Source organism: Lipomyces oligophaga, assembly GCF_038497815.1.
Source record: "Lipomyces oligophaga strain CBS 7107 unplaced genomic scaffold V1516scaffold_7, whole genome shotgun sequence".
In the NCBI taxonomy this organism is placed as follows: domain Eukaryota; kingdom Fungi; phylum Ascomycota; class Lipomycetes; order Lipomycetales; family Lipomycetaceae; genus Lipomyces; species [Lipomyces] oligophaga.
The window spans coordinates 1,025,996-1,043,015 of record NW_027117791.1 but is presented as its reverse complement, the minus strand read 5'-3'; the positions used below and the strand labels follow the sequence as shown (position 1 = coordinate 1,043,015).

At 44.6% G+C, this 17,020-nt stretch overlaps 6 protein-coding genes across 6 annotated transcripts; 2 read left to right on the top strand and 4 right to left on the bottom strand.

The window, feature by feature from the left end:
• Window positions 1–1,823: 1,823 nt before the first annotated feature.
• On the bottom strand, window positions 1,824–3,826 carry V1516DRAFT_680524 (uncharacterized protein). The gene has a single exon (XM_066923103.1). The coding sequence runs from the start codon at window positions 3,703–3,705 to the stop codon at window positions 2,110–2,112; it is 1,596 nt and encodes a 531-aa protein (XP_066775911.1). The 5' UTR covers window positions 3,706–3,826; the 3' UTR covers window positions 1,824–2,109.
• A 2,176-nt stretch (window positions 3,827–6,002) lies between these two features.
• On the bottom strand, window positions 6,003–6,272 carry V1516DRAFT_666213 (uncharacterized protein; the record flags this gene model as incomplete). The annotated part of the gene is made up of 1 exon (XM_066920731.1): window positions 6,003–6,272. The coding sequence occupies one exon, from the start codon at window positions 6,270–6,272 to the stop codon at window positions 6,003–6,005; it is 270 nt and encodes an 89-aa protein (XP_066775910.1).
• Window positions 6,273–6,755: 483 nt separating this feature from the next.
• On the bottom strand, window positions 6,756–12,887 carry V1516DRAFT_655594 (nucleoporin Nup186/Nup192/Nup205). Its single transcript, XM_066920328.1, has 2 exons — window positions 12,514–12,887; window positions 6,756–12,467 (listed from the first exon to the last, which is right to left on the bottom strand). The coding sequence occupies exons 1-2, from the start codon at window positions 12,686–12,688 to the stop codon at window positions 6,871–6,873; spliced, it is 5,772 nt and encodes a 1,923-aa protein (XP_066775909.1). The 5' UTR covers window positions 12,689–12,887; the 3' UTR covers window positions 6,756–6,870.
• Window positions 12,888–13,009: 122 nt separating this feature from the next.
• Window positions 13,010–14,079, top strand: V1516DRAFT_680516 (uncharacterized protein). Its single transcript, XM_066923102.1, has 4 exons — window positions 13,010–13,075; window positions 13,128–13,222; window positions 13,299–13,593; window positions 13,640–14,079. Exons 1-4 carry the CDS (start codon window positions 13,032–13,034, stop codon window positions 14,013–14,015), a joined length of 810 nt encoding a protein of 269 aa, XP_066775908.1. The 5' UTR covers window positions 13,010–13,031; the 3' UTR covers window positions 14,016–14,079.
• Window positions 14,080–14,152: 73 nt separating this feature from the next.
• On the top strand, window positions 14,153–16,102 carry V1516DRAFT_713778 (phosphatidate cytidylyltransferase). The gene is made up of 4 exons (XM_066924320.1): window positions 14,153–14,358; window positions 14,417–14,768; window positions 14,813–15,159; window positions 15,208–16,102. The coding sequence occupies exons 1-4, from the start codon at window positions 14,287–14,289 to the stop codon at window positions 15,673–15,675; spliced, it is 1,239 nt and encodes a 412-aa protein (XP_066775907.1). The 5' UTR covers window positions 14,153–14,286; the 3' UTR covers window positions 15,676–16,102.
• V1516DRAFT_680510 (uracil-DNA glycosylase-like protein) lies at window positions 15,613–16,995 on the bottom strand. Its single transcript, XM_066923101.1, has 3 exons — window positions 16,559–16,995; window positions 15,966–16,512; window positions 15,613–15,918 (listed from the first exon to the last, which is right to left on the bottom strand). Exons 1-3 carry the CDS (start codon window positions 16,813–16,815, stop codon window positions 15,772–15,774), a joined length of 951 nt encoding a protein of 316 aa, XP_066775906.1. The 5' UTR covers window positions 16,816–16,995; the 3' UTR covers window positions 15,613–15,771.
• Window positions 16,996–17,020: the final 25 nt, after the last annotated feature.

Sequence of the window (17,020 nt, the reverse complement as noted above, 5' to 3'; positions counted from 1 at the left end):
AGTGACAGTCTGTCATATCGAGTCGAAAACTTTGATAACGGAACTTAGATATGCACAGTTAATCATTTACGGGCGGCCAAAGTGCTGAGCAGCAAAGATATCTAGCGCCAACAGCACCAATTTCAGGGCGCAATTATATAGCCATGTTTCAAGGAGCTGAGTCGCTCGTACGACGTAAATTTACAATACCACTAGGTTTGTGCCTTTGAAATGCTGTAGAATGAAGAATAGATCAACAGTATATTGGCTAATTGATGTTTGTGGTTGAGCAGATTCGACCAATACAAACATGCTTGCCGAGATAGCGAACTAGATTAAAGAACCAGCATTGGGATCACTTCACAAGAAGCTCGGGGCGCGACGTTCTTCGACTTCTGGTGGAACAGCACACATCAGGCAGGAAATCCAGAAGCATTCCATGGCTTGTTGCATGCAACGGACCGCGATGTGACGCAAACAAGGAATATTGCTGGATTTCCAATAGCGGAGCTGGAGTCAAGTTTTGGATGAGGAAGAGCAAATCGCCTCTGCGTCAAAATTATGTTTATACTCATTCATGCCTACCAAAAAGCCTCCTTAAGGTTTTGCAGCCCTCTCTTTCGGAAAATTCGAAAGGGAACTAAGATTTCGGTAGACTTTTCCTTCCATATTGGAGATCGCTTAGAACCACAGTGGCTTGTCCCAGGACTATGATTAAGTAATCCCTGAGATTAAGGGATTATATAATTAGACTTCTAATGCATTGAAGGAGGAATGTTTTATAGCATTTTATTACTAGATAGTAGTGTTAGTATAAGAAATACTGTTGAAGGATTTACGATCCACAATAGGCAAAATTGATTGTTGTGTTTTGATCCCCTGGATTCTTGGATATTTTGTGTGTATCCCTGGCTGAGTGGATTGCTATCGACTGTTCTAGACAGCTGTCGAACTCTAGCTGAGCAGAATAATGTCGACAAGTGTGATATATATGTGTTTGTATACAACTGCTATTATATTTGGAGGTCGTCAGTAATCACTGAATATGATACTTATCAGCTCTGAGTAAACCAGGGCAATACAAAATTTCTACTCTGCTCTCGTAGCATAACTGGATATTGAAGAGTCAATATGTAGACCTTTGAAATCTACCAAGACAGAGCTCTAGTCAGTCTACCGTACTATGTTTACGGGGCGACTATTCTTATCCAACGGCAACTTAGCCCCATGGCATAGAACACCATTTCGTAGCAAATATATTATTTAACTGCTCTCACACACTAATTCTGCAGGAAGATACAACGCCGTCAGAATAGTCGTCGCCGCCAAGTCACGGGCTGCCGTCGACTGTGACGGTTTCTATGCACAATCAACATCAGCGCAACTAAATTCTGCACAACTAAATTCTTAGCTAGTGACTCCTCATGCAAAATCTAGCGCCAACAGTTCCAGTAGTCTGTCAGAATTCTGCAAACAGCCTTCTCAGTAGTGCTCCACCGCCATCCACTACCGTTCACCAGCTCCTGCCACCGGCGTCGAATGGGCTAAAATTGCCGTTTCGGGAGACTGAACGCCTTCGTGATCTAGACTGATCCGCGGATTCCCGGGCCGTTCTCCGTCCGCTCTCGTTGCTGTTCTTGGATTTGATTCCTGTCTACTCAGTTTTGTAGAGTCTGCGCTGTAATTCGCGTGCGAAAGAACAGAGAAATAGCAAGAACTAGGTTTCCTCTTAACTGCACAGTGAAGACTCGGCAGACAACTAGATAGCTGCGATAAGCTTATTATTACTGCCTAACCTTGCTTCTCACAATTAACACCCGCCCTTCCTACCTAAGTCAGACAATCTACTTTTCAGTACTGTAAGCATTAACTACTACTACTACACTCAGAATAAAATGCAAAGTCAACCCATCAATTCTAAACACCGAAAAACCTCATTAAATAAAAATGAATGAAATAAAAGAAAAATGAAGGGTGCGAGTGATAACCAACCACATATACAAGAAACCCAAAATATAAAATAAAGTAAATAAATAAAAAATGTAGACAGTACAACGAATTCGAAATCAAAAGAATGCGAGTCTAATAACTAGAAGAAAGGAAGAAAATAGATTTTCTTTTCTAACCGCCTTACCAGCCGAAAGACTCGGCATGGAAGTCGACGTTGTACTCCTCCCAGAGAAGATCAGCGCACGCATTGCGGGTCTCACGGACAATAGCACCAGGACCGCAGACAGCGGCAGCAACGCAAAGGTTCTTGTCACCATTGCACTGCTCGATGCAGTCCTTGAGCGAATCGCGGACATACGAACGGATGTCAGGACGGCCCTTCTCCTTGGTAACCCATAGCTTGAAGTTGACGCCATACTTCTCTGAGTCAAGATCAACCCACGAGGCGAACGAGCGGTCAGGAACAACCCACAAGAAATCAATCTCAGGAGGAACATCGCCAATGGCGTTGAAAGTGCGGACAATCTCAACAGCCTCGGTGTAGGTGTACGTAACACCGGCACCGCCGGCAATCAAGCAAACCTTGCGAGCACCGTCAAACGAGTGCTGGTTGCCATAAGGTCCATGAACATCGATGATGTGCTCACCCTCAGAGTCGAACAAAGCACGAGAGAATCCCTTACGAGCACGGATGATAAGATCAAGAGTCTCAGCACCAGGAGGAGACGCAATAGTGAAGGGATGGTATTGCCAGCGGGCAAGGTTCTTGATCGAGATGTAGACATACTGGCCAGTGGTCCAGTGGATTTCCTTGAACGAAGACTTGACGTTCATGCAGAGCTTGACAGTGTCACCAGAAAGGTTCTGCGAAGTGCCAGTAAGGTGGTACACGTTACGGAAACGAGTGAAACGATCCCAGGCGAAGATAGCAGCACAGGTGATGACATAGGCCTTGGTTCGGACCCAGTGGAAGAAAAGGAAGGGCAACGGAAGAACGAGGAACCAAACATGGAGGTAAAGGAAGATCTCGTACAGACGGTTACGGAGAGGAGCAAGCGAAGAAGCAAGGATGATACCAAAGCAGGTGGTCGCAATCAAACCGACGATAGCCTCGTTGTTGAGGATGACACGCTGGTTGATAGGGATGACGGCGCAGTAGGCGAAAACGTGGACGATTCCGGTGATGCAAACGACACGACCGACGTGCTTGTGGAGAATGATGTAACCCTCATGGGACCAGCCAGTCCAGTCGACAAGGAGACCGGTCTTGGATCCGAGAAGGAAAAGAATGGGCATGTTGACGATCGAGACGAGACCGGTACGGTTGGCGAAGATCTGGGTCGAGGAGGCACCGCCGTGGACGAACGTGTAGATGATGTTAAGAGCGATGTACAGCGTAATGATGGTCATGGTGCCAATGGACTCAGAGTAACGACCCTTGGGCTGGAAAAGCAGGATGGACTCGGTCTTGCGATAGAGCTTGGCCATGGTGGTGACAGGCTTGGGGGCGGCGTTGCCGGCGGGGATAAGGGGAGTCTTCTCAGAGAGTCTGCGACGGACAGTCTTCTTGAACTGGACGGTGTAGAAGTGCGCAAGCACGGCCATGAGGAAGAAGGCAACGACAATGATGTTGTACGAAAGGTAAAACTTGCGCGACCATTCACGTCCACGCTCGTCGAACTCCTCCTGCTCGATGGCGGCCCACTCGGCGGGCGAGTAGGTCATGTTGGAGTACTCATCGTAGTACGTGTTTGAGGAAGCGTCGTAGACAGCCATTTTTGACGACAGAAAACAATCGGGACGAGGGCACTAGACGGCTAACACGAACTGAATGCGTCTGCTATCCAAAACTTATCGTGTAAGCGAAAGAAAGAAAGCAAACGAAGATAATGTAATTTGCAGGACGTAAGAGCAAAAACTTGAAAGAATTGCCCAAGGGGATCCGGCTGCGTTTTTAAGAAACCGCCAGATCTATCTTGCACTCGAGCCTCTGCCTCCCGGCCACCAGGGTACAGGGTTTTCTTCCAATCCTCAGGGCGCAGGGCTTTTTACCTGCGATTGTGTGGAAGCGCCTATCTCTCATATTGTACACGCGCCTTTCTTGAGGGCGAAGATTAAGGTTTGATGGCGTCTTTCTGTGCGAGGCTTCCTATTCGGGCTGGCCTCACACCACCGTCAAGCCGTAAACCCTATTCTGTCCAGGTTATTTACAGGCACTGCTGACACAAGGCCCGCGAACAGGTCAGCCGACGGCGGTTCCGACGGTTTTTTATCGCGTTATCTTATCGAGTAATTTGCTTGTCATTGGTCCGTCGCATGACATCAGGGAGCCCTCGACGATTATGTAATTGGATGTGCAATGCTGCAATCCACGAGGTTTCTGAATTCCATAGGTCAACAGCGAAGGCAGCAGCAATAGCTGCTGCCCTCGCTGCAAGGCCTCTTGAATCCTTTCTTGCATTTCATAGCTGATCCTTCGCCGCAGACTGCCGTCCGCGTCCTCACTCATCCATCCCACCTATCTTATCACAGCCAGTGCAATCACGTGCCATCCCCATTCCTGGCATGGTCAGCGACGATAAGAGCAGTCAGTAGCGAGGCTATTTACCACGACCAGTTCCAGCTAGTTCTGACTGCCTTTTGAGGGAGGACCAGGAGGACCAGTTCTGGTGAGTTCTGACCACACACGAAAGGCTCGAATGATCCGAGTTATTATCATCTCCTCAAACGCGATCAGCTCATAATTGATTGCTCCTACGACTCCTCACCCTCCCCATTCTTGCCTCCTCTCTTACTTTAACTCCTCTCCCAAGCTATTATTCCGCATCTACCACTGCTATCCACTGCTAGGGCTATTATTATTACTACCCTCCTACTGGCTCTGCGCTATCACATGCGTTCCCACTTTGTTCGCTGTCGCAGACCTGATCCTCTTCGCACGTCCATGGCTTCCTTCCTCCCTTCGTTGCCAGCAGTGACTTCCATTTGTAGCAACTGTCTTCATGACCCTTCTTACATGACTGCAGTGCCATGCATGCCCATCTGGCTGCACCCTCTAATTTAGCACATCGCCATTTCGTTGCATGTTGGCTGGATTTTCTGTGCCGGATCCTCTGTGCCGGATCCTCTGTGCCGGATCCTCTGTGCCGGATCCTCGTATTCACATAATTTGTCCAGCTGGCAATACCTGTGCCAATTAGCTATTTTTTTCCTCGTCGCTATACCCAGTCTTATATCCCAACGTCGACACCGGCGTGATCGTTCGAGTGGGATGATCACGTTCTGACTGGCTATTAATGGCCTAATGGGGTCTGTATGAGCTCCCCCTCTCGCAGCCTTGATTCCAATTTTACTGCGTCTGTAATAAACCACATCCGATTTGTTTCTGCAGTACGTTCTCGTTTGCGAACCGCATTACATTTCAGATTGTTGATCAGAACTACACACCTACAGTCTCTTGCTGAAACATATACCCTGCACTTTTCTTGGTCTCTAGCCGTAGACTATTCCTCCTGCCTTGAGAGTAATGCCAGCCAAAAGTCTTTTTGGTTACCTCCGTTTTCTCTTTACTTGCTACATTTATAGCGCAGTACAGATAGACGTGTGCAAGACCTGCAGCTGTTTACCTTCTCCCTTGTCGATATGATTTTTCAATTTACTTCTCATCCGTATTCTGATGTCCATATTCCAGCATATCCCTTTCTGTCCTTGTGACATTCTGAGTTATCGAACAAATCTTGATTTCTATTCTCTATTGCGCGACTTGACAGTGATGAATATTCTGCTGGATAGTTTGGTACATTTGGATTCAGCGACTGGAATGATTAATTCTTCTCTTCAAGCTTTATTGTGCTGCTTTCTGGGATCTATGCTTTTCATTGGGGCTTCTTTCAACTGATTTAGCTGTATGAAGGGGTACTGTGTAAGTCTAGAAATAATAGCGCCCCTGGATTGGCCCCAAGAACTAGAAGTGCGATGGACTAGACATGCGATGCCTCTAACTGCAGTAGTAGTTTCGACAGCAATTTAATCGATCCATATATGGCTGTAGATAGTTATAGAAGATATTACGTTTACAAAACCATATTCGCATTCACAGTAACTGTACTTTTGCGATTCAGCGCTGCAATACCCAGGACAATGGTAATCAAAGGCGCGACAGCGATGACTGACGGAACTGCAATCAGCATGGCCATGTTCTCAGTACCCATATGAGCTAATGCAACAGGAGCCGTCGAGACCAAATCTTCTTCCGTGACAGCATCTAGGGCTATCGAAGCACTGGTGTAGACGGAGTCTAATGCTATCAGATTATTCTGCTCCGTCAATGTTGGCAGATGCATCCTCAAACAGATCGACAATTTCAAAAGTCGCACTCGCAACCACTGACCCTAGCTGATGCGTCCCCCATTTCTTGCAACATCCGAGCCTGCAAATCTAACAGCTAGAATGTTTTTATGAGCAGCGTAGAACTCTTGAGGCAGTAAAAAACGATCTTCCAGCCACTATCTCAGCTCGCGTTACTCCAGTTTTAAACATGTTGTCAAACTTCTGAGATGTCTTTGCGTTAGTTGTCGCCGCTCTCTCGAGCGGAGACGAGTTCTGTAATTCCGATTCCCCTTTTACTTACTCATCCCTTGATGAAATTAATCGCCGTGCAATTTATTGTCCGTGAGAGTCTGCACACCGGTATTTGGGATATTTATCCTACAACCACTTCTTGTGCAGTAAACGATAGAAATGCATTCTCTATTACAACCAAGACAATGCAAAGTTCTTTGTTCCATGTCTTGCTCTGACTATTTATCTCACGAATTTACAATTATTTACATTCAATATATTCAATTATATATACAGATACACTTATACATGCATATATTCGAATGAGAAGATATCACGGAATACTCCTCGATTAGGAAAAATATCTCAAACATCTATAAATCAATCGTCTTCTGTACTTCCTCTGGTCAAATTTGCGATCAATACTATCAATTTCCCAGATTCTTGCACGGCCGCGTCTTGAAATTCGTCTTCATCTACTGTTCCTTTGCTTGTCCCAGTAGTTACACCTGATGCTGATACTAGCTCTGTGGCAAAAGTTTTCTGGGAAATATCCAAGCCGACAATACGTCGTAGAACATACCTCATCAACAGCACTTTTTCACTCATAGTTTCACGAACTTGTTTCAAAACTGCAAGATTGCCTTGACCCATACTCAGCACACAACACACGAGTAACCGCAAGGTCGGAGCAGCTAGTTCATAGAAAACGTTCTTGCTACCACCACTAGCACTACTACCGGTTGTTGGCCAGAAAGATGAAGCAATCATGGTCCCCATGGTGCTGCTAGTCTTACCACTTGCCTGACGGGCTCCAAATGTAAAAATGCCAACTTCGGGATCGATCGACAAAAACTTGATCTGTCGAATAATCCGAAACAAGCCTGTTTGAATAATCTCTGCTGCACCTGCTCGGGACTGCGCCAATTCGATCAAAAACGCCATCACAGCTTTGTAGGCAGTAACTTCGTAATTTGACACTCGATTGTCATCGTCCAATTCTTCGTCGATTCGCCGAATCGAGCGCACGATCAGTAGCAGCAAGTTGTATCTCACCAGCGCCTCTAAAACAAAATAATTACCAGTCACATTTTCGATAGCTGCAAACGATCGCAGAACTATCAAAGACATTACTCTCGTGACTCCTTCTCCAGAGACTGCGTCGTTCGCGATCCGTTCTACTAATCGGTTCTCTTTAGCAGGGCCGGTTCCTAGTCCGTCGGATTGCGAATTTCCGTTTGAATTCGTCTCGATCGTTTTTTGAAGCCGACCGATCTTGCGTCGGTGTTGCGTCGAATGATTGCATATAAACCGATTGATCAGCGTATACAGATCCGCTCGGACAGACGACGTCGCATACGGGCTTTGCACTACAATCAGCGACACACGAAATATGCCATGCGCTGTATCCATCATTGCATCATCTTCTTGTTCCTCTTCATTACTGCTGTCAGACAATCCCAAATATGGCGACACACAGGAGATCAGCGACAGACACGCTGACGACAAGTGCTCCGCAACCCGCGACTCCCAGATATGTGAGTATTGTAGCAATTTTGGACCAAGTACTTGCATACTCTCGAGCATAAACATATCCCGTCCGGGGATCCGATCCGGCTGAGAATCAAGAATAGCCGTGTCAAGCAAGATAATGCGTAACAACCGACACCACGCGGCTAGACACTGGCTTTGCGCTCTTCGAAGACCGACAATGGTATTATATCGTCGACAATTCACCAAAATCCGCTCCTTTTGTAGAATCACAGACTCTGGAGCAGGCCGTCTGAGTCGCCCGTTGAGTTGCTGTTCGCAAATCTTCAACTCTAAAACCCCTTCAACACGCTCTAAATCGTAGATCTTCTCGTTGCTGTGATTGGCAAACGTCTCGCTACTTCCTCGTGCTGTCGATGGCACTGCGGATAACTCGTACAAACAAGCATCATCAAGCCGTAAGCCATCGAAGATCTCAATCGCTTCCAATTCATTATGTAATGCCAGGTCTGACCCAATCCCTTCTTCCACTCCTACTCCCACACCACCGCTAGCTTCGGTAACTTTATAATTCATTGGTTTCAAATCTTCAAGTCGCACAGTTTTTAATCCCGTAAGTCCCCAACTTGCGGCCAATTTCTCGATATCAAATTCAAGAAAATCAAGAAGCTCCAGCATTTTGGCGGTTTCACAAATAAACAACGTATTTATAGATTCCTGGCCATTTTGTGCAGTAATCAATAGCTTCACGTAATTCTCAAATACTGATGTGATCGGATTACTGACACTGTGTAGTTCGTTCGCAGTATATCCGAGTAGATACGTCCGAGCCGACAGAAATTGTAGAAATGTTTTACAGGCGATTTCTTCGCCTTCCTCGAAACTTGAATCATGTTGATCTCTGCTATTTTGCATCAAACCCGAAAACGTGCAGATATCACCCCATCGAGTTGAGTCAATCGAAACATGCATTTCGGTGATAATCCGCGTCTTGAAGAATTCATAATCCGAGCTTCGAAGTAAAGAGAGAGTCACTTCAGATGAAATTTTTGCCGTGCAGAGTTTAAACAAGATCTCCAAAGCAGCACGAGAAAATGCTGCATCTTGCGATTTCACGATCGGCGCCGCAATCAATCCTCCGCTGATACCGTCCTCTTCCACTTCTCCTGCATGAGAAAGTAAGATATCAACAATTGTCCGGAAAAGAGAAACCGGTGAATCTACACCTCCCTGATCGTCGTTATGTTTCAATATAACCGAGCTGACCGCTGATGCACCATCGCCGATTTTGAATCCAAGTAAGAAATGCGAAATAGTTGGAATGTCTGATAGCGAGGAAGGCTCTAGCGTAGGTAGTTGAATCTCGTCAGACCTTGGTTTCTTTGAAGTCATCGACCCATCATCCAAATTTCTTGACAAAAACTCTAATATTTCAAGCTTCAGCTGGTACAAGTCATCATGGTCATCATATGGATCATTTGGTCGCTCTAACTGAGCAATAAACGCAAACATTATCCGTCGAGATTCGCTCACGGTATCCAGTGCACTCAGAAGTCGATTTACACCCAATCGACGACCAGATTGCGCGGAATTAAATGCCGTTTTGACAACCATATCTCGAACAACATTGCTCGCATAAGCTCCAGGAACAGGAATATCAAAATTTGTGTTCAAAAACTGTGACGAATGCGCTAATATATCAAGAATCTTGATCGCTGAGGACGCGATTTTGACATTTTCAGCATTCACATATAGAGCGACGTGAGTCACTACTTGAATGTTGAACAAAATCGCATCTTCAAAGTCTCGTAAGCCTAGTAATGCTCGAGGTGTACTTGACGTGCCAAATCTGGATGCCGTCACAGTATTTACTTCAGTTCGTACCGTAGGCTCTAGTACATCCAGATATACATCTTCAATCGCTAGAATCCGATGGATAACTTGTAGTGCATATTGGGCAGACTGTGACTTTTGCTCTTGATATAAACCTGATTCTCCTAAAATGCTAAGACCCGATTCGACGATCGAAAACAAAACTCCGTAAATTTTATCTTCAAACATCTTCTCCATGACCCAGACACAGGGATGTAAGCATATATAACTGCGGATGTCAGGTGGTTTCAGAGAATTATCAATATTGATCCCGCTCGCCCCTTGATCAAATCCTCCAGATGAAGCTCGAGAGGCTAGCGCAATAAGGTCTGTGTTAAAATTCTGGATACAGTTCAAAATGAAGCGCAGACAGGGAACTTGTAGTGCTAATCGTTGCCTCGGAGAAAAGTCGGCAGCAGTAGAAGAATGAAACACTTCATCGATAATAAAATCAATGTACGGTTTGATTCCAGGGGTCGTGCGATATGTAGAACCCAAATAGATTGGAAAGGGGATATCGTTGATCGTGTCTTCAGTAGACACCGACGTTAAACAATCAAGTAACAGCACAAACCCTTGGATATCGGGAAATGTAGTCAATAATACATGCATCCGGTCTCGCAGTGATAGTTGTTGGGACCGACTGGTAGTTGCAGAGAGAACGCTGGGAGTGCGACTTACAACAATTTGCTGCTGCAAAAGCCAGCTATCTAGTTCTGTCCATACAGCATCTCGTTCGCTTCTTGTAGCACCCAGAGTAAATGCAGTGATAGCGTTGAAAATCGCTCCCGTTAATTGTGTTCGACAGGGTAGGAGGGAAAACAGCAGGTGATATGTGTTGATTCCAGAAACAGGAAGTAGCAGCTCATTACGGGTCTGGGCTGAACCCCATCTAGCAACTTGCTCTAACAGACGCAAATGAGATGATAAAAGAATGGAGTCCTCATAGCTTAATTCTGGTAAATCTGCAATAGCGATAAGAGACCTCGATGCAGTAGAGGACGGATATATATTTTGATCCGGAACTGCGCCCTGTAATTGGCTAATATAATATGAAAATGATTCGAAAACATAAGACCAACTCACCCGGAATTGTTGTAGGTCAGGGGGATACGATGCCAGATGTTCGTCCGCATCCATTAAAAATTTGAAAACTGCCTGGCTCGATTCTTCGCCTGAAGCCAGAGAACCCAGCATATCGCAGAAGGTTGCAATCATAAGCGGCGCTTGACATTGTGCAGACCAAGTGAGAAACCCAAACAAATTGCTTTCTGGATCGCTCCAAAACGCACGAGCAGACTCAGATCGTCCGGAGTACACATAGGATATGAACATGAAAAACCTCTCTATCTCAGCATCGATGAGACCAAACTCATCCTCACTGGACGGATCAGAAGGACTAGCAGGTTCGGACAATGCACCACCAAAGGTAAGCTCCTCTTCTCGATAGCGAAGTTCCTTCAGTAAATCCGCCATGTTTGAAATTATCGAATCTATCAAATTGGTCATGGTGTCTGAATAGAGATTATCAAATGAGTCGTGCATGCTGTATAGAACGGTCATCTGTAGAGGTGATTTTGCGGGCTCCAAAATACCATTCACACTCTCCAAAGTAGTCCCTGTCGGGTCCGACCGAAAAAGTTTTGTTTGCAGAATCGTCTGTAGATCTAGGTGGGTGATGGCCATCGTCGAAGGAACGGCCATGTCAGCTGCGAGAACCATCATGAACTCAAATGAGCTGTTTTTCATTACACTTATTAATGCAGGCTTAAAAACTTCAGCTGGATAGTCTAGTTTCCCAAGGCCTGGGTGGGTTGAATCCGGCTCACGAGAACACAAGCCGCTAAAATAAACGTACCACCAGAGATCGATGGTGGAATGGAAGAAAGAAAGTGTCGGTATAGGTTTGCGCTGTCGCTCAAAAATATAATTCTGCACAACTAAAGCTTCATCAATAGCCGCCTTTGAGAGTGGCTGTCCGTCCGATAATGGCGAAGTGATGCTATCGAAAAACGTTATCACGCAAACCACATAATGAACAAGAAGCTGGTCATAAGATTCAAGTTTCACAGTCATGTCCAGAAACGTATTGATTTGAGAGCTGGTGATCTGAACAAATCTACAGGAGTAGCTAAGAATCTGTGACATTATTTCATGCTCCCATATTGTTGCTTCTCGGCGAGCTTTGATGTTTTCGAGAAAAGTCTCGTCGAGATCGCGACCTAGAAAATGACCGGAAGTTTCCTTTTCTTGCAGTAAATGGAGAACATTGCGTAAATCTGCCATAGTCGTAATAGCCTTACCGACAAAGGATTCTGTAACAAGCTGCTTGGCAAATTTCTGATATAGAGAGTTGAATGCGGAGTTGTCAGGATTAGCAGCTAGCTCAAGGATCAGTCGAATGGATTCGAGCAAATAACCTCTTCGCGAGTGGAAAAGAATAATACCGCTTTGCATGGGTGTTCGGTCAAGTTTTTCGCAGCTCGATCGTCCATATTCCAGATAATTTGCGGCAACTTTTTCGTCAATGTTGAGGTCGTCTGCGATGAGGCAAGCTTCGTTGACAAATTCCGTATTGAGTTTATATGAGCCGGATTCAAGTACAATCACGGCATCTAAAACTTAGTCAAATATTCAGACGTATTCAGAGAAAAAATATACCTGGAACTAGTGATCTTCTACTAGAATCACTCTTTGGCGGGACACTGAGAAGATTCTGAAGGTTACTTAGAAGATCATTGAACAGCGGCTCGATGTCCTCAGCAGCGTCCGGACTAGACACCAGTAAACTATTCAAGCGTAGAAATGGCTCCGTCGACCAGATCAAGTCTGTCATTTTGTAAAGGCGCCAATGATTCAGATCAGTCAATCAAGTCAATGAAACGCGTCTTGCGCTCTAAACTCAGCACGTATACCGGCCCGTTTTTGACAAACAAGATGGATAAAACCACCAGAGTTCGCTCCTTAAACAATAACAGTCGTTTTGTGGCCGCTGATCCAGCTTTTGGCGCTAAAAGCGTATTTTGTCGCAATTTGTTTACCAAACTGTGTAGTCAAAGATTCTCCTACATGTCCAATTTGCGTTGTATGTACACGTGACTTTTCACTTTCTAGTCATAAAGAGGATAATATAAGACACATTTCTCTATCCGAAGAACAACACTAAAACAAGGCAGAAAATGACAATCTCCGCGTTTGCACTGCAGGAATTAATGGTTGAATAGTGCGTAGATGTACTAGGCGTGGTACTAATACTATGCTAATGGTAGCGATAGTGCCAACATAGGCAGCCTGTGTCCTTCAGGAGTTTACGTATCTGCTTCGCCGACGACCCCGCAGGTTTGGTATGGAGTAATATTTATTAGAAAGGGTAGGTATTATGCTTGTGCCTCTTGATGCTGATGTTTGTCGGTTACGTTACAGTGATAACGGTTATCTCTTTTTAGGTCCGTATGCCGGAGGAATATTCCGTTTCATGCTGTTCTTTCCCGATCTATATCCGTTTACATTGCCAATATTGCGATTGCTGTCGCCACTGAGTTCACATCCCTTGGTGCATGCGTTGACAAATGAGTTTGATTTGGACATTGTGGAGAAGACTGAGGATGAACAGCAACTACTTGACGAAAGTGACTATGTTCAGTCGATCTTCAGAGTAAATGGTCGTGTTTTGACTGGTCGGGTACTGAGCTACTTCAAACGGTCATTCAAATCTGGTGGATTAGATCGGATACGCGGACTGTATGTATTAATGAGTGAGATGCAAATATGAAGTCTAACAGGATAGATATCAACGAGATCCAGGCAAGTTCTGTGCACTTGCTGCCCAAGATGTAGCACTTTCTCGGGCGACACATGCTTTGTACGAGGAAGACGAGTCGGGCGATCCCTACGCGGGGGACGACACTGCAGCAATCAGTCTAGCTATTGAGGAGAATACTGTCAAGTTCATTCGGCTGGAACCTGGAGCTGTGTCGTCCCGGCCCATATCTGTTCGGTCAAGCCAATTAGCCCCATCGAATCAAACAGAGTCATCAATACGGTCTAGCTCTAACAATAGCGAGAGTAATACATTAAGCACTGATAGGTTTGGTAAAATAGAATCGGGAATATGGCAGTTAATGCTGAAGGAAGGAGCTAAAGCTAGCATAATAAGGAGTTGACAATAATGAGAAGGTAATTTTACATTATAGATTATTAGAAGGAAAAAAATCATAATTCTTACAAGTTCATTATTTTAAAAGGGAATAAAAGTTAATTCCACCAGCTAATATCCCAACAGATCTACCTAAAATTAACGATTTCTATCCTATCGACGATAGGATTCTCAGATTTTTTGTAATCTCATCTCAATTGATCAAAAAAGAACATAATTGGCCTTATCAATCACGATATTTTTGGATACTGCGTTTTTATTTCCTGTTCGGTCCGAAGATGCCAAAAAATGACTTTCCAGTGGCTATGAAGCCTGCCGAGGAGGCTTCCAAAGAGATCATCAAACCTATCGTAAGCAACCATTAGCTATTAATAAAAAAAATGGTTCTAATATATCTCGATATTCTAGACAGAGCGACAGAAAAAAATTCAGAACCTGATTGTCCGATCAATATGGAGCGTGGCCATGATTCTGGGCTTCTTTATTTTACTAGCTGCCGGCCATTTCTGGGTCATGTTGTTGACATTGGCATTACAATTACTGGCCTACAAAGAAGTTATCGCACTTGCTCATGAACCGACTCGCGAATCGAAGCTCCCATATAGCAAGTCATTGACTTGGTATTTTCTCGCCTGCTCATTGTACTATCTATATGGAGAGACCATTATATACTACTTTGAAGAAGTTTTACTTGTCGATAGCGTTTTGCTACCGTTTGTTATGCACCACAGATTCGTTTCTTATGTGCTTTATATAATCGGTGAGTTTTGATGAGCTAAGTAGAATTTTATTCTGATCGGATAGGGTTTGTCATATTTGTTTCGTCATTGGAAAAGGGCCATTATCAGTTCCAGTTTATGCAGTTCGCGTTTACACATGTTGCTTTATTTCTCATTGTTGTCCAGGGCCATTTTGTTGCGAAGAATATTATGGCTGGCATGTACTGGTTTTTTTTGCCAGCCTCATTGGTCATCATTAACGATATCTTTGCCTATCTTTGTGGAATCACGTTTGGCAGAACACCACTGATCAAGATCTCGCCGAAGAAAACCGTCGAAGGATTTGTGGGTGCCTGGATATCGACTGTCATTATTGGAATCATTCTCAGCCATTTTCTGATTCAGTGGCCGTATATGATCTGTCCTCCTTCCGTAAGATCACTAGTCTTGCAGGTGCGAATGCCATATTAATCATTCTAGGACCTCTCTCGAAGCGCTTTGGATGCGTTTAGCTGTGTTCCGAATCCAGTATTCGTCAAGCAGTCGTATCAATTACCAAGCATAATTGCCAAAATAGTCCGCCAGTCGGTTCTGTCTATCGAGCCGATCCAGATTCATGTATTTTGGATGGCCACATTTGCTTCCTTGATTGCACCTTTTGGCGGGTTCTTTGCGTCTGGAGTAAAGCGAACCTTTGGAATTAAAGATTTCGCAGACACCATTCCTGGCCATGGAGGCGTTACAGACCGCATGGACTGCCAATTTTTAATCGGCTTATTTGTGTATATGTATTACACCAGTTTCATTGTCGTACACGCGATTAGTGTCGATTCCGTTCTGAATACGGCTATGTCAACGCTGACAATGGAGGAACAACTTCATTTAGTGTTATCTTTACATAAATATCTAGCGAATCAAGGATATATCCAAAATATACAATGTGTTTAGTTTACAATATTGGTAATACACGTTAAAAAACTTACACGCAGTGTACTGCTAGTCCCGCGCAAAGTGCTGTTACTGTACTATATATTGATCAATAGATTACAATTTCCAGTCGATTATTGCTTCAGGACCATATTTCATCGCAAGCCACTCGTTCGTCTTCAAAAAGTGTTGACAGTCAAAAAATCCTCGAGAGGCTGATAATGGACTCGGATGGACTGATCGCAGAATGCAATGTTTACGTTTCTTCTCTGGTGAGCGTAGTTCAGATCTATATAGCGGCAAGTACTCACATCAATTTTCTCGATACGTTTACCGGCAGGGCTTCCCCACGCTAAAAAGACAACTCCTTTAGACCGATTCTCTGCAACCACAGAAATAACCTTTTCGGTAAATTGTTCCCATCCTTTTCCAGCGTGGGAATTGGCACTGTGAGCTCGCACGGTTAAACACGTATTGAGTAGTAATACGCCGCGCTCTGCCCACGGAGTCAGATCACCTAGCTTGTTTGCCGGGGGAACGAATTCTGGGTAATCGTTCTTCAGACTAATGAATATGTTTCTCAAAGATGGTGGTGTAGGAGTTGGCGGCAATACTGAAAATGCAAGACCGTGAGCTTGGTTGAAGTTATGATAGGGGTCTTGCCCGAGGATTACGACTTTCACCTTATCCAGCGGAGTCAAACGACTCCAGGAATACACGTCTTTGGCCGGCGGAAGAATTTTCTCGCCAGCTTTATCTTCTGCGATGAGAAACCGCTTCAATTTTAAAAAATAGGCTTTCGTGAGTTCAGCATGTAATACCGCCAGCCAGCTATCATCCATTGTATGAATTTCCAATCTAAATTGTTAGCACTACACTGAGACAAAGAACTGAGGTTTCATACGCCAGCAATTCCCGTTGTTCCGATGTCAACGAATCGACCCATTTTTGCTTATCAAAACCAGCCGATCCTAAATTAGTTGTACGCGGTTCAGTTGCTGGATCAAATTTCGACGCGTCAGGTACGTTTTTAGTTATCATAGACGAGGATTTCGGCACTGATTGCGAAGTTAAAAACGCGGTGATCGGACGGATTCTCTTTCCACCAGCGGATGAAACATCATCTGCTAATTTACGCTTGCTAATCATTTTTAAAGACATCGAAGCATAATGAGCTAGTATGAGTCGATAAGATTGCAGAGAAGACGCGTCGGGATATGAGCGCGACGATGTAGTCACGTGAATCCACAAACTCAGTAGTGCATCAATATGCCGCCCTGTTTTTGGAGTTTTAATTAAGTCATAGAAGAAATTAGTTCTGTAATTAAAACTATGATTATATCGTAAATTGCACTAATTCTTCTAA

What these genes read in the sequence shown, in the direction of transcription:
- V1516DRAFT_680524 (XM_066923103.1), bottom strand. Translation starts at nt 3,705, where the DNA reads ATGGCTGTCTACGACGCTTCCTCAAACACGTACTACGATGAGTACTCC.
- V1516DRAFT_655594 (XM_066920328.1), bottom strand. Translation starts at nt 12,688, where the DNA reads ATGACAGACTTGATCTGGTCGACGGAGCCATTTCTACGCTTGAATAGT. An exon ending in TAGAAGATCACTAGTTCCAG is followed by an intron (nt 12,468 to 12,513) that starts GTATATTTTTTC and finishes ACTAAGTTTTAG; the next exon opens with ATGCCGTGATTGTACTTGAA.
- V1516DRAFT_680516 (XM_066923102.1), top strand. Translation starts at nt 13,032, where the DNA reads ATGACAATCTCCGCGTTTGCACTGCAGGAATTAATGGTTGAATA. An exon ending in CAGGAATTAATGGTTGAATA is followed by an intron (nt 13,076 to 13,127) that starts GTGCGTAGATGT and finishes TGGTAGCGATAG; the next exon opens with TGCCAACATAGGCAGCCTGT. An exon ending in TTAGATCGGATACGCGGACT is followed by an intron (nt 13,594 to 13,639) that starts GTATGTATTAAT and finishes CTAACAGGATAG; the next exon opens with ATATCAACGAGATCCAGGCA.
- V1516DRAFT_713778 (XM_066924320.1), top strand. Translation starts at nt 14,287, where the DNA reads ATGCCAAAAAATGACTTTCCAGTGGCTATGAAGCCTGCCGAGGAGGCT. An exon ending in TTATGTGCTTTATATAATCG is followed by an intron (nt 14,769 to 14,812) that starts GTGAGTTTTGAT and finishes CTGATCGGATAG; the next exon opens with GGTTTGTCATATTTGTTTCG. An exon ending in ATATGATCTGTCCTCCTTCC is followed by an intron (nt 15,160 to 15,207) that starts GTAAGATCACTA and finishes TAATCATTCTAG; the next exon opens with GACCTCTCTCGAAGCGCTTT.
- V1516DRAFT_680510 (XM_066923101.1), bottom strand. Translation starts at nt 16,815, where the DNA reads ATGTCTTTAAAAATGATTAGCAAGCGTAAATTAGCAGATGATGTTTCA. An exon ending in GAACAACGGGAATTGCTGGC is followed by an intron (nt 16,513 to 16,558) that starts GTATGAAACCTC and finishes CTAACAATTTAG; the next exon opens with ATTGGAAATTCATACAATGG. An exon ending in AACGTATCGAGAAAATTGAT is followed by an intron (nt 15,919 to 15,965) that starts GTGAGTACTTGC and finishes TCACCAGAGAAG; the next exon opens with AAACGTAAACATTGCATTCT.